At 42.1% G+C, this 14,789-nt stretch overlaps 1 protein-coding gene across 1 annotated transcript in view; it reads right to left on the minus strand.

Annotated features, from left to right (window-relative positions):
- Positions 1 to 14,789, minus strand: part of TTC28 (tetratricopeptide repeat domain 28) — a 538,163-nt gene that overhangs the window by 83,634 nt on the left and 439,740 nt on the right. The window contains exons 7-12 of the mRNA XM_004690666.2: positions 12,586 to 13,927; positions 10,795 to 11,318; positions 7,273 to 7,382; positions 5,278 to 5,407; positions 2,980 to 3,198; positions 897 to 1,062 (exon numbers count right to left, since the gene is read on the minus strand). Coding sequence (XP_004690723.1) covers positions 897 to 1,062; positions 2,980 to 3,198; positions 5,278 to 5,407; positions 7,273 to 7,382; positions 10,795 to 11,318; positions 12,586 to 13,927 — 2,491 coding nt within the window. The remainder of the gene's footprint in view (positions 1 to 896; positions 1,063 to 2,979; positions 3,199 to 5,277; positions 5,408 to 7,272; positions 7,383 to 10,794; positions 11,319 to 12,585; positions 13,928 to 14,789) is intronic.

Consider the following 14,789-nt stretch of genomic DNA (forward strand, 5'->3'; position numbering starts at 1 on the left):
GCACCCTAAAAACTAACCCATCTCCTGGCAATGATCACCACACACCTGGAGCACCTGGTTTAATCTACAAAAATCACAGGAGTATCTCAGGATTTTCATGTTTACAAATGAAATTGTTCAAGAGACAAGCAGCTATTGTTGACTCCTGACACCAGCTAATACAGCAGATGCTTTGACACACAGATCTTCTTGACACTGGGTGAACAACTGGGACACCTGGAACATTTGGTCATATCCCAACTCCAAGTCATCCTCTTCTTTGACTTTGCTCAGAAGCAGGGTGCTTGTAGGAACTATTTTCCACATGTAAAATAACCAATTCTGATCAAATGTTTCCATAAATATATAACTTTTGCCAACCTCTGCAAAAAGAACTTCTCTATTCTTGATTCTGGGAATTCAACTTCCTTCACCTGAAGTCCCCAACACACACACACACACACACACATCTGTGCATAGATGCTGTTCTTGGTGCTAAATTCCTTTCCCAGGTAAGCATTCAGCTACAGATAAGAAAGCTTATTATGAATCTGTTTATAACCCCCCCACCCCCCAAAAAATCTCAGTTTTAAATCGCTGTATGTTAAACTCAAAGACATGTTATGTTTAAACTTTCAAAAGCCTTCCTTAGAAAATGGGCATCTCTGATGAGAGCCTTCCCTGCTTGACAGGAAAACTATAGAAAAGAATAAAGACTGCCCAATAAGAGTGAAGCACTCCAGGGACACACATCTGTTTCTGCAGCAGCAACTATGAGTAGACTACCGAAGTGTAACTACCGAAAGATTTCTTCCACTAGCCCAAATAGGACATTTATAAAAGAAAAGGAAGAGAGAAAGCAACAACCACCCTGCGCTTGTCTCTGTAGATGGGCTTGGAGACACTGCACCACTTGCCTGGAGTAGTAGGACTCCACCCCCAGGGCCTCCCGTGCGCTGGAGATGTGCTGCTCGAGGGCTGAATAGGTGGCTGTTGGAAGGGCGGTGCTGCTGCCAGCCTGGAAGTCGCTGGAGTTTTCTGCTGTGTTATCACCTAGGTAGTGTTCATGAAACTTCAGAATTCCTGAAACAACACAGGTACAATGTTACATGGGATTGAGGGGAGGGGGGTGGAGGGCAGACACAGCTAGGAATGTTGATGCTATGTGACCTCTTTGACTAGCAAAGGCCCTCTGAACTATGTGAAGAGTTTCTTAAACTCCAGGTCTCAAGAGGGCTTCAGACTTAGTCAGTAACCTGTCTCCAGGTCTTCCATCAGTCTGTTGCTTGCTTGAAATCAGGGAGTTGAAGATAGAGTTTTCACTTTTGACAACATATTTAAAGTCCCCTTGAATGATGACTACTTCATATGGATTTGTGAGAAGCATCAGCTATAGGAAAAAGTCTCTTTTCAGAAATAGCATGTGAGCATGCCCAGCTATACTCTCCCCAGAAACTGAAATCTCTGACAAAAAAGTAACTAGTCATAAGGAAATGTGTTACTCAAAGACCTATCATTTCACAAAAGCATGTAAAAATAAATAGTGTACAGACCAGATCAAATCATCTTAAACCATTTTTAAATAAGGTATACTGATCAATGGTCATTAATGGATTAAAGGAGCAAAAAATGATGGCTGCGTGAGATAGGCAATCCACAGTCATTCTCTGGCAATAAGCACAGGACATATCCTCAAATGGTAATGAGGTGTGTTGGCTTCAGAAGATACTGGTTCTCCCTGATTGGAATAAAGCCCCAGTGAAAGCTTCAGAGTTTCATTAACAGCAAAGAGGAATGGAAAGAAACAATAGGAGCCTCATTATACGTGGCTCATTATTACAAGGATTTGGATATACCTCCTGTCAAATCATGTCCCCAAAACCTAGCAGCCACAGAGGGGAGTTTGATAGCTCTGTTACCAGCCCTGTCCTCACTGGTGTAAGTGCCCCTCTGGGAACTGAAGAGCATGGGGAGGCCACTGTGGCTGACATTCACCAAGTCACCATGAACATCACCACTTACAATCTTTACTATAAAAAGGTCACCGGTAAGAATCTTCTTTGTGGAAAGGCCATAAATACATGAAATTAAGGGGGAAAGATTCTAAAAAAATAATGCTAAGGCACAGAATGCACAGGCACAGGTGCTCTGAGTCCAATAAGCATCAGAAGGTGTCATCTAGCTGACACCTTTTAGAAATCAAAGGAATAGAGAGATAATCAAAAAAATTCTGTCAGTCCACCCTGGAAGTGGAACTCTGAAAATGGTTTACAAATATTCAAGAAACCCAATCTTTAGGATTCCCAATTATAAAATTCACTTCCTCAGTCAATAAACTCTAATTGGATCTGGTGTATCTCCAACATGGTAAAGCCATCAGCATTTTATTATGCAAAAAATATGGCCCTAACAGCTAATTAGTGGTTCTGTATTTAGTGAAACTGTTACAGCCTGAAGAGTTAATGCCAATTTAATCAAAGGGATTTTTTTTCTTTTATTTCTGAGATAGATTTACAACAGAATTTGTTAAAAAAAAAAAAAAAGGCTCTACTAAACTCAGAAATTTCAAGCTTACCACTTCATTTATATACAGTGATAGAGTTGCCATTATCATTTTCATCTCCTTAGCTTTATCATGACTAAGAGTCACAATTATTAAATCTTATCTGGAAAGAATTCATTAGGACTTGCAGTCATCGCTTTATTAGTTAATGAACAACAGTTTCCTAAAATAGGGCTGCTAGGGAAATTAATCCTCCTGTCCTTAGTCTTCCTTGATACATGTTTTCACATTTACCAGTGTGGAGCAGAAATTCTGGGGGGGAATAAGAAAGCGGGGCTGTCTTATTAATCATGTGCCCTACCATCGGAGACTGCTGTGGCTGAGGTTTTGCTGAAAGCAGGTATCAGCTCCTTAGTCTGGGCTATGGTAATGCACCTCTTCCACTTACAGTCAGTCTAACGTCTTAATTTCACTCTTTCCATGGAAAAAGATCTTACCTGCCCCAGGAGCAAGCAGCCAGCTGTATAGGTAGCCTGCGGCCAGGGAATAGTAAAGTATTAGTCCTCTTTGGCCATTAACCATCTCTAAGATCTGATCTATGGTGACTGGGGAGTATGGGTCAGAGTCCTGTTGTCCTGTCTGTCGTTCTACCAGAAGGTCAGCAAAAGCCCTTGTCCGTCCTCTTTCTGCCACAGCCAGCGCTTCATCATGATGACCTAGAAAACACAGAGATAAACAGAGGAGTCCATGAAAAGTGTGCTTACTCAGAGAGGGTGTCAGGCACAGAGATCCTTGGCAGAAACCCCCCTGACTGTACTCAGATGTGCTGCAGAGGTTTAGTCACAGTTTCAAATTTAATCTCTTGCTTCAGGTGATAGGTGGTTTCCATGTTATAAACCCCACATTTGTAGATTTCATGCTACCTTAAGCCATTAGACCTTCCCCTTCCCCAGTCTTGCAGCCATACCACAAGAGCGCATTCACCCTCAACCCTGTCCATTTTCTGCTCCACACCCTAAGTGGCTCCCCCATTCTCTTGGCTTCTGCTTTCCTTCACTCAGCTCTAGCTAATCACTTCCCAGCTCATCTCTGATTCTGACTTGGCATTGGCAGATGAGTACTTCAGGGCATGGTTCCTGGTCATCTTTGTATTTTTCCTTGATGCAGCACCACCATGGATCACATTGTCCAATCCCATGGCTACATTTCCCCCCAATTATACTCCTATGTCTTACATATGCTGGTTCCTCTGCTGGGATTGTCTTTTGTCATCATTAGACTTTACCTCAAATAAGAAAAGGATACTAGTAACAGGTTTTTCTGAAAGCAGGTATCAGCTGCTTAACTGATTAACTGAGCACTGCAACTGGCAGGCACTCTCTAACCTCCACACGTATTAACTGGCGGTCCTATTATTGTCAGAGGGCATGTCTCCTTCAATTCTGGGTTCCCACAGATGTCCTCGTCTTCTCTCTCTTCTAGGGCCCCTGCATCAAGGATTTAAACCACTAGGTCTCTAGCTTTTAGAAAATGATCTTTTTTTTTTTTTTTTTTAAAGTTTTCCACTTTTGAGTATAATTTCTAATCCCCTTTTTGCTAAAAAAAACTAGTTTGTCATCTGGCCTGAAAGCTAATAAGCAAATATAAAGGCACAAAAAGTACAAAGCAAAATGCTTTCAAAAAGGATTATGCAGAAATGCTGAAAGAGTATAATACAGAAGATTTTCTTGCATCAGAAAGCATAAATACTGAAGAGTTGCTAGAGCTAGGGTCCAAAGAGACAGAGGCAGACGACCAGATGTTGCAGCTCCAACAGCATTTCAAGGATGTTTTTCTTCCTGTGGTTTGAGTATCAGTACAAAGTGGGGATTTATGTGTGTATATGCAAATGTCTTCTTTTACTCTATTAAGTTATTAACTGGAACAGCAGGGATGATTTTTGTGTATACTGGAATATCGGCCCCAAAGTGCTAGACAGACTTAACACTGTAATTATAATAGATAATAAATTGTAATCCCTGGCAATGAACACATTTATGGTACATTTTTTCAAGGGGAAGTTTGAGCATTCATACACAAATAGCAAAGGACGGGTTATTAAAAAGGCCTCGACACTCAACTTCAAAGACATTGTTAGCTCCAATGAATAGCTCCTCAAACAAAGTTCTGTTGGGGAGTGTGGTCTGGGGAGATAGACAGGCCTGAGAAGTGGCAAAGGACGGGGAGTTGGAACAGCTGAGGCCTAAGTGAGGAGAAATGCACTCTGGCCTGGAAGAATGGCGCTGACAATGTCACAGTCTAGATGTTAGACCCAGAGAGTTGGTAACATTTACAGAACATTTACTTATAGCAAAATCAAAAGATACGTGGCAGAGAAAATCAGGAAGGGCCCAGGGATCTTCTCAGGTTTTCTCTCCTTTCTCCCCTTCCATCCGTATTAATAGTGAAAGGTGACCTTGGGAAACACTTGGTTTAAGCATTCCTACTTCCAGGGCAGCTTCTCTGGTTCCTGGGTCAGCCTGCCAAGCTGCTTTGTTTCCATGGCATTTGGGATTCTTCTACCCTAGTGCCAATAATGCCAGGACTCTAGGCATAGATTTCTGTCTCTTGACAGACCAAGGGCTTCTTGAGGTCGAGAAACAGGCCTGCTTGTTAATACCTAAGGCTGCATTTGCCACATACCAGGTATTGTACAAGTATTAGCTGAATAATGAAACGGTTAGCAGCTGAATATATTTCATCAGTGATGGCTAAAGAACTTAGACACGTGGGAACACACACCCAGCTTTCCTCACCTAGACTGACAAGTACCCGCTGCAAGGCCTGATAGGATGATGTCTGTAGGTCAAAGAGGGAGAGTTTGTAGTCTGTGCTTAGTTGCGCCTCATGTCGGATCGTTTCAAACAAGGCTGATGCTCTGTAGAGCTGCAAGTAAAGGAGAAAGATTGTTTATTTGTTTCCCCAAAATCACTACCCAGCTCTTTCCTGACCAGAGACAAATTTGCTCACATCTTAGTTCACAACCTAAAAACTTTTTTTAAATATATATAGTAGCTTATTTTTACATCATTTTGCTCATTTTTCCATCTCAGTTTCAATCCCCTTGCTAAAAACTTTTTTAAAGATTGAATCTTTATTTCCAGGTAGGTCTCTGTGGACATGTAAAGGCATGAGACAATCCCAATAAGTTATAGTTTATGTAAGCATTTCTTGATCTAAAACACAGGGGTCATGAGTTTATAAAATGTGAAATAGTAAAAAAATCAAATATTAATTCAACCAAGAGCTTATTTTTTATTAAAATAAGCAAAAGCCTCTAATCACCACCCTCTGTGTTTCATGGTATGGGAGGATAGGAGTAAGATTTTAATTTTTAAAATCACACAAATTTTAAATTAAAAAAAAAAACATAGTAGTGAAGGGAGATTGGGAAAAGACAAGGCGGGGGAGAAATGAGACAAAGGCAGTCACTCTCACAGAAGCATAGCTTTTTGAAGGTACTTCAGTGCCACAGCGGGCAATTAAACATTGCTCTCCACAGCAATGTGCCAGGGTCAGATCTTCACTGGACCAGCTCTTTAGAAGTCACACCCTGTTATTGCACATCCTCAGATCTAGCCACTGGACATTCCTACAGAGACACAGTTCCCTGCTGCCATGGTTTCTCCATCAGTGAGTCCAGACTTTTTCCCCTGATACATAAATTATGAAAATACATTAACAATTTTAAGTTCACTTACATTTTAAAAATAGAATTCTAAGACTGAGAAACTGGGAGAGAAGGATGTATTCTCAACTCTGCACTGATTTAATGAATGGCAAGCTACAGTCTCACTATCTCCTCTATAAAGGGGAAGGCTAATATTCTACCTCACAGGATTATTTGAGGAATAAATTCAGTGAGTAAAAATACTTAGGAAATTGTAAATTCTGTGTCACAAATTTTAATTTTTAAACTCAGGACATTAGAGAGTTAATTTTGTAAATCAGGGTTATAGTCTGAAAATTAGAAAACAAATAAGCCGCAAATCACAATTAAAGCAGTGCTGATTTTGATTAAAACAAAACCCCTCTCTTCTTATCAAGTGTCTATAATTTGCCGCAGGCATGCTCCAATCCCACCTTTAATAGTTTAAAAAGTGTAAAACCACAACATTCCAGGAAACTACGGCACAAATTCAGTCCTGCTGCGCCCTCAATTCCTGTGAGCACCCGGTAGTAGCTCTGCCCTGCTCATGGCCCCGCTGCTTCACACAAAGCCCTCCACGTGACCTACTTCGTGTGGCCTACACACTTGAGGCTGTGATTTGAAAAGGCAACTCACAGCTCCTCCAACCAAAGGGAGGAAGCCATAACTCTAGGAACTCTCCGATCTCCACAGCCAGCACAACAGGGACTTCTCTGCAACTATGTGCAGTAAACAGGTGAAGTGTGTGGCATGGAGGAGAGGGACTTCCTGATACATCTAGACACCTACAAAGATGTTAAATTCAGATATGAACTCAATCATTAAATTCAGTCTATGACAAAGTATATATACACTCATATTAAGGCTTAGTGAGGAACATAGTACATAACAAAGAATTCTAAAGAAATTATTAAGGAATCTAACATTTAAGAGAGCAAGAATCTTTACTATGGGTCAACACTTGCTGGCTGAGACAAGTTGACATGTGTATCAATCCAAAGGTAAAAGCTGCTGTCTTTTGTAAATGACATCACTACTAGGTAATGGAAGACAACATGCTTCTGGAAACAAAATCTACTTGGGACAGGGATCTTCTGCTCACCTGGTGTTGGGCCTCCTCCAGATTCCCACTAGCCCAAAGAGAAAGGCCAAGACCATGGCGTATTTTGGCTTCATCTTCTCTTCGTCCCAGTTGTTCAGCTAACCTTAAACCTGAAATCAGAGAAATTTTAAGAACACAGAATTTTCAGAACACATAGAGTTCTAGAGGTTAATTCAGCTTCAGGTATATAAATAGAATGTTAGCACAGTTAGATAAAATGAAGGGCAAGAGTAGAATCAGCCAAGGCAGAATAAGCATCCTCTTCAAATTCTATGTTGGTAGTGACCTTTTAAGACACTCCAAGCTGCCCCAGCAAGAGTTCAGGTGATGAGTATCAGGAGACAGGTTTTCAGGGCAGACAGAAACACTGAGACAAATGAAACCTAACCTGGCTGTCCTCCCAAAGGTGAAATCCCTAGCTTTGCAAATGAAAAAACTGGACTATAAATTTATCTAACCCAATTCTTCGGCTAGCAAAAGCTTTTCCTAATGGCTATATGGTCCAGCACAGAAGCCAAGCTAATACTCTTTCTGATCTCACATGCACAGCATTCTATCTGCATTAATGGGAGACATATATGTTGCTCTCCTGACAGGAGGATGTTCACACTGCCCACCATTGCCTGCTGATACTGATGCCGCTGACACATTTCACTCCCAATCTGTGTTTTCTTTAAGGCTGAGACTTTGATGTACCTCAGTGGGGTTGCCAAAGAAGTGCTATTATGAGTCGAAAGTCTTAAATGAGACTCTCTTCATTCTAATGCCTTCAGATAGGCACCTGCAGTTTGGGTCACTTACCCACAGCAAGCTTCTGGATTTCGGGGCACCAGCAACCTCCAGGGTTTTGTGGCAGCCAAGTATGAGGGCAATCACTTACTGTATTGGCCAGTAAGTAGTTCTCTGCATCACTATGCTTTCATTATCTAGCTCTCTGTATATAGGAGCAGCTTGTGTAGAAAACAGCGTGAATGAAGACTCCTACACCACAACTGTGCATACAAAGGATGGTCTAATTTTTCTTAATCTAATTCAAGGTGGATGGAAGCCTGCCTCTTAGCATGCTGTGCCCATGCAATTTCACACTTTTGAAAAGGAACTGAGTCAAATAAGAGACTAATAAAATCGATTCTCAGGTTCAAGCTCATAAAACACTATGCCTCTCAAAATGTACATAATACAGAAAAGTCAGAAGTAGCATTTTAAGCTTAAATCATGTCACTGGGTTACAAAAATAATAGTTGCAAGTTATTAATATTTTAAAATACTTCATATAAGAGAAACAAGTGAGGGAAGGGTTTTTGGTTGATACTAGCAAGCTAACTGCAGTCAGTCTTCAATATATCTATCCCTGTTTGGTCTGGATCTATGAGTTAGAGGTAAAGTTAGTTGAGATAAGCCCCCCTTAGAAGGTATCGTCTGTGGGACCAGGGACTTTGTTTTATTTCCTGCTGGACCCACAACATGTAGGGTGCTCACTGGCCTGTGGGAACAAAGAGCTAAAAGCCCATTGGGCAGACTCATTATCAGTCTTGCCAGACTGTCTGTGCCTCTTAGGAACAAGACACACCCAATCCAGCCTTCCTGAAGCCTGGCATGCCAGGAACTGGTCACATAACTCAAAACCAGTCGTGTATTGCTCTAGGTTGCCAATACAAATCACTGGGAGAACTTGTTAAAAAGACTCAGATCAGGCCCCTTGTGAGGTCCTATTATACTAGGTCCCTCTAAAAGTCAGTAGAATGAGCAGCAAGCTGATTTCCCACTCATTGTAAAAAAGCCAACTTAGAGCTTTTAGAAAGAGCCTCCCAGGGGTCCTGCACTTTTCCCCACTCAGTGTGCAGGACAGGGGGCATCTGATTTGGCCCACAAGGCAAGCTAGGAGCTCTGGTGGGACACAAACATGAAACAAACATTGTGGCGATGACACAGTAAGATTTTAGATGTCTCCAAGACTTAAAACTACAAGATAAAATGAAATTAAGTTTCCCATTAATAAAGAATTATGTTACAATGTCTCAGGCAAAGCAGCTGCTTCATGGAATTTAATAGTTTCACAAATTAACTAAAACCACCCAGAATCTGTTAGAATTTTACCACAGTCAAGTTTGAGGAAACAAAGAGCCCGCTCTCATATTTAATGCACTAGGGCAGAGTTTCCAATGAGCAGGGGCCCAATAAGGCCAGGGCAGTGGCCTTCAGTCTCTCTCTTGCAGTCTAGAGCAATCCTGAGCTGTGCAAACGAAGAAAGTCGACCATCAGCCTCTAGCCCTTTCTCCATTTTGCTTCCTGTCTCCCTTTCTCCTGGCTTCCAGTTGGGCTTCAGAAGTGAAGGGGACATGATTGTTACATCTCTGCTCTGTTCTTGTGAGGTTAGAAAATCCAGAATCTCATGTGATACTTAGGATCAGAAAACCTAGGCTGAGCCCCATTCTCCCACTGACTGACCACGTAGTCAGGATCAAGCCACTGTAATTCTCTAAGCCTTAGGTCACTTAGTTGAAGATGGGAATCAAGAGATGTACCCTTCAAGCAAGATTACTGTGAGAATTAAACCCAACTAAATAAGTCCTATAGACAAAGAACCAAGAACATAACACCTGCCATTTTACCCTCCCAGGCCATGTGAGGGGGCTTTCAAAGGTAGAAAGTCCTGTCCCAGTGTTAAGAGGTGGAGCGTAAAACATTGCTGTCCCCCGTGTGCCCCGTGAGGAAGGATGTGTCCAGGGACTGAGCTCATGGACCCTGACAGCAAAAAAGAAGGAGAAGTAGTGACTTTCTAGGAACAAGACTGCCTGGAACAAGACAACCATGGCACCAACCAGAAAACACTATGGTAACAAGTATTGGGAAGGCAGTCTTGTCAACTGCCTATGTGACCCTTAGACTGATGCTTCTGGACCAGACCTCAGACACTACACCAGAACTGGCTTTCTCTTTGTTTTGATAGAGCTAAGCTCTTTTTACAGGGACTTGGAACAAAGGAGTATCTTTTCTGATTCAGGTTCTTCATTTTATGTGCCTAGAGATCTACTTATTTGACTCATCATGTGTGAGAATGAATTAGTTATTCAATAAAGGGCTCTGAAAAGCAAGGGGAGTTTCTCCCATCAGCAACATGAGCAGCTGGCTAGCAGATAAAACAACCTGGGCAAGGCATTTTTTTTTTTAACTAATATAATAGTTTATTTTTTCATCATTTTGTGACTTTTTCCATCTCAGTTGTGTAGACCTAATTCTTTTTTTTTATTAGTACTTTTTTTTTTAATTTTTACATCATTTTGCACATTTTTTTTTTCCATCTCGATTGTTGGGCAAGGCATTTTTGACTGAAGATGGAAGGCGACAGAGCCAGCAAGAGACATGTAGTAGGGACTACTGTTCTGAAGAGCTATAATGAGGATTCTGAGATCTTCCTTCTAGGCAGATGTGGCCACTCAAACTGTGCATACCCTGTCCTGAGTAGACTCTGAGCTTAATCTCAGAGTAGACCAAGAGGCTACAGGGACTTTTTCCACTTACCTTCCTGTAAGTACATGACTGCCTGGGAATAGTTCTGCAAGGCATGATGGGTCCTTCCAAGGCTACTATATGATAACGTCTTGGCCACCAAGTCGTTCATCTGTGCAGCAATGCTCAAGTGCTGTTCTTGATAGACTACTGCCCTCTCAAATGTGCCCAGAGATTCGTATGTCAGGCCTAGGTTCCCGTAGGCTCGACCCTGACAGGTGGGGTTGTTGGTCTCCTCCGCAATCTGCAGATCGAGCTGGTGGTATTGCAGGGCTGTGTCATATTCCCCCATCTGCTGGTAGACACCCCCCAGGCCACAGGCTGCATCGCTCTCCAGGGCTCGGTCTTTCATCTCTCTAGCAATGTTCAACTGGCGTTCAAGGCAGGAAATGGCTTGTTCGTAATTCCCTAATTGGCTATGCAGACTTCCCAGCTCTCCATAGGCCTGGGCTTTATTAAAGGCCTCCCCAAGCTCATGGGCAACCACGAGCCTCTTTTCAAAGCACACAAGGGCTTGCTGCAAACTCCCCATTGCCCTGTGGGGATGTAGAGAGAAAAACAATGATATTATTTTGTGCAGGTGCAGACATGCTAAAGCCCCTGAGAAAATGAAAAACATTTGTCACTGTCATTTACTATAGAAGCTCTTAACTCCTCTTCTAGCTAAAATCTATCATGTGCCCTTAGAGTGAGATACAGGGGAATTTCATAATCTGGAAAGCAATTCAAAAGTCATCCCTTAGTGACCTTCCCAAGAGCTTAAGATTCAATGGGATATACACCCCAGAGGAAGCATAAAATATATTAATAGGTACAATGATAGCATGTGAACTGTTTGGTTCTTCAGGCCTCCCAATTTCCACTACTGCTTAGACTATGTTTTTGAAATGACTTTACAATGGCTATAAATCCTTCACCCTGAGCTTCTCAGAGCACTCTGTGGGTGATGATTTAGTTTGACCCTTGTCATTCCTCCACTCCAGGAGCCCTAATCCTCTGCCTATCTAGAAGGGCCATATATTCTGCAGACACAGGCACTTTCTTGGGTTCCCCACATTCAGAAGAAAAGCACCTTGGACCGACTGTGTGCCTTTTTGTGCTGTGAAGAGATGACATGATAAAAGTGGGAAGAACATGGATTTTGGCAGCAGACCAAACCAGTTGAGGTAAGTAAATTCCTATCCTTAAGCCTCAGTTTCTGGATGATAGTAAATCCCACATCCCATACCAGATGATAGCAAATGTAGAGTAATACAGGACTGCTATAAAAATTAAGCAAGATACTGTGTAAGGTGCCTAGTATGATGATGAACATGTTTGTTCACTCCCACCATTATGACCTGGCTTGCCCTAAAAGCAACAAAGTGGGGTTTAAGTAATTGGTAGGTGCAGGCATCATAGTAATAAACACCTTCAAATAGTGTGTGAGGCATTCTGAAAGGATCAGTTAAAATGGATTTGTTCATCTGCCCCATTCCTATTACCTTTGATCCTCCTCATTATGATATAGTCAAAAAGTCACTGCATTTGGAGTCAGAGAGCCCTGGATTTGACCCTCAGCTGTCCTTTTAAAGCCATATGATCTACAGCTTGACATATCTTGGGCTTAGTTTCTGCCTCCATAAGTGAAAAAATATTACCTACGATATTCACAGAATCATCAGAAGAACCAAAGGAAATATGTAAGAAAATGATTTTTAGTTAGTAAACTGCCATGAGGACAGGACACTAGGTTCCTATTACAGAGTCACAACTTCTCTTTGCATAGGTTTGTCTACCACATTTGTACTATGTATTTTTTACCTGTGTCCATTTCCTAGTCCCCGGTAAGCCTTGGCTTGGTCTTGCATGCGATTCAGACTCTGGGCAACAGATAAATACTGTTCATAGTACTTGATAGCCTCCTCATAGTCCCCCAGAGCCTCATAACAATCCCCCAGGTTGCCGTAGGCCCGGCCCCGGTCGAGCACAGATTCATTTCCACTTAACTGCTGCAGCATGGCCAACTGCTGCTCAAAGTAGCCAATGGCTTCTTCCATCACGTTCATGTTCATTTTTGTGATGCCCATGTTGCCATAGACCTGGGCTTCTAGACTTGGATCCTTCAGTTTCTGCCCTAGATCCAACTGTTCTTCATAACACTTGAATGCCATTGTGTATTTTCCAAGGGCCATGTAGACAGCAGCCAGGTGCCCGTGAGCTCGGCACTCTCCGGGCAAGTCACTCAGCTCCTGATATACCTCCAGTTCCTGTGTGTGATAACCCAAGGCCTTATCATGTTTCTGGATCATCCGATATGCAGTGCCCAGGGCTGCATATGCACTGGCCTCCAGTCTTCTGTCCTTTACATGGTGAGCTAGGCCCAGCTGTTGCTCATAGAATTTTACTGCACCATTTATATCTTTTTTACAAATGAATATATCACCAAGGTTCCCAAGGGCTCGAAATTTAGCCTGGGAATTATTCAGGGACTGGGCCAGGGACAATAGGTACTTCTGACACTCTTCAGCTTTGTTAAAATTCAGGAGGGCCTTGAATGCTAGGCCTAAGTTGCAGTAAGCTTTTGCTTGGCTCAATTTGTCATGAAGGTCTTTGGCCAGTGCCAGATCTTGCTCATAGTACTTTACTGCCTCCTGGTAATTTCCAAGGCAGTAATGGGCATAACCAAGATTGTGGCAGACTTTCCCCTCTCCTTCCATGTCCTGAAGGTCAGGAGCAAGCCGAAGGTACTGTTCATAATAGGGAGCAGCCTGGACATACTCCCCCCGAGAGCAGTGGAAGTTGCCCAGGTTGCTGAGGGCACGGGCTTCGCTCTGGATGTCACGCAGCTCCCGGGCGATGTTGAGATGGTTTTGGTAATGCTGCAGAGCTCGGTCATGGGCACCAAGAGCCTGGTAGGCCACAGCAAGGTTCCCGTGTGTGGAGGCCTGTGAGGCACGGTCATTCACTTCCATGGAGATCTGAAGTTCTTGCCGGTGATACTTGACTGCCTGATCATACATGCCTAGAGCATTGTAGGCATTGCCCATATTCCCATAGGCACGGCCCTGGGCTGCATAATCACTCAGCTCCTGGGCGATGCACAAGTGTGTCTTATGGAGTTTCAGTGCAGTATCATAATCGCCTTTCATCTGGTGGATGATACCTGAGAAAGAGGAGAAGAGAAAACAAAAAGGTTGAAATAACTGATTAGCAATTTAAAAAATGTAATTTGCAACTCTATACTCAAACACAACCCAGATGAATAAAAGAATTTAAAATCACAAAAGGTAGAATTAAATATTTTTTAACCTCTCCTGAAGGGGGATAGCTTTCTAAGCTTTGAAGCAACCGAAACAACAACAACAACATTTGATTACAAAACTAAATTTTGTAATTTGGCACTAGAAATATATATCTAAAATTAAAAGGCAAACACACAACACTGAAAACATATGGAAAAATTCGTAACTATTGTAAAAGTCTCAATTGGTTTGATTTTAAAAAATCAAATGCCAATTTACCAAAATAGGCAAAGAATAGTAAGTATGAGCAGACCACTGACATTCTAGGAAATACAAGGGTAATGCCAATTTCTTCTAATAATCAAGGAAATGCAAAGTAAAGCAAACGTGAAGTACCATCTTACTTCTACTAAATTAGCAAACAAAAGTTTAAACAGTACTCTACACCCAATGTGGTAAACACATCAAACACCAAACATGAACTGGAACAGCCTCAGGAGAAGCAGTGCAACAGGCACCCTGGGCACTGGTCAGATTCTGCAATCTCACTCACAGGATGTACCCCAAGGAACTCATTTGACAAATGCACAAGCTATACAAATAAAATCCTCTGTGTAGTATTATCGATTAGCGAAAATCAGAAGCATTTTAATGGCAAACAGTGGGGGACTGTGTAAGTACATTTTGGTGTATCAACTCAATAGAGGATTATGACTTCACTAAAAGGATAATTAAGTCTGTAAGAGAGAAAAAAAAAAATTCCATGCCAAACCCAAAGGCTTG

The sequence above is a fragment of the Condylura cristata genome, unplaced genomic scaffold (assembly GCF_000260355.1).
Source record: "Condylura cristata isolate star-nosed mole 26May11 unplaced genomic scaffold, ConCri1.0 scaffold00029, whole genome shotgun sequence".
Classification (NCBI taxonomy): Eukaryota; Metazoa; Chordata; class Mammalia; order Eulipotyphla; family Talpidae; genus Condylura; species Condylura cristata.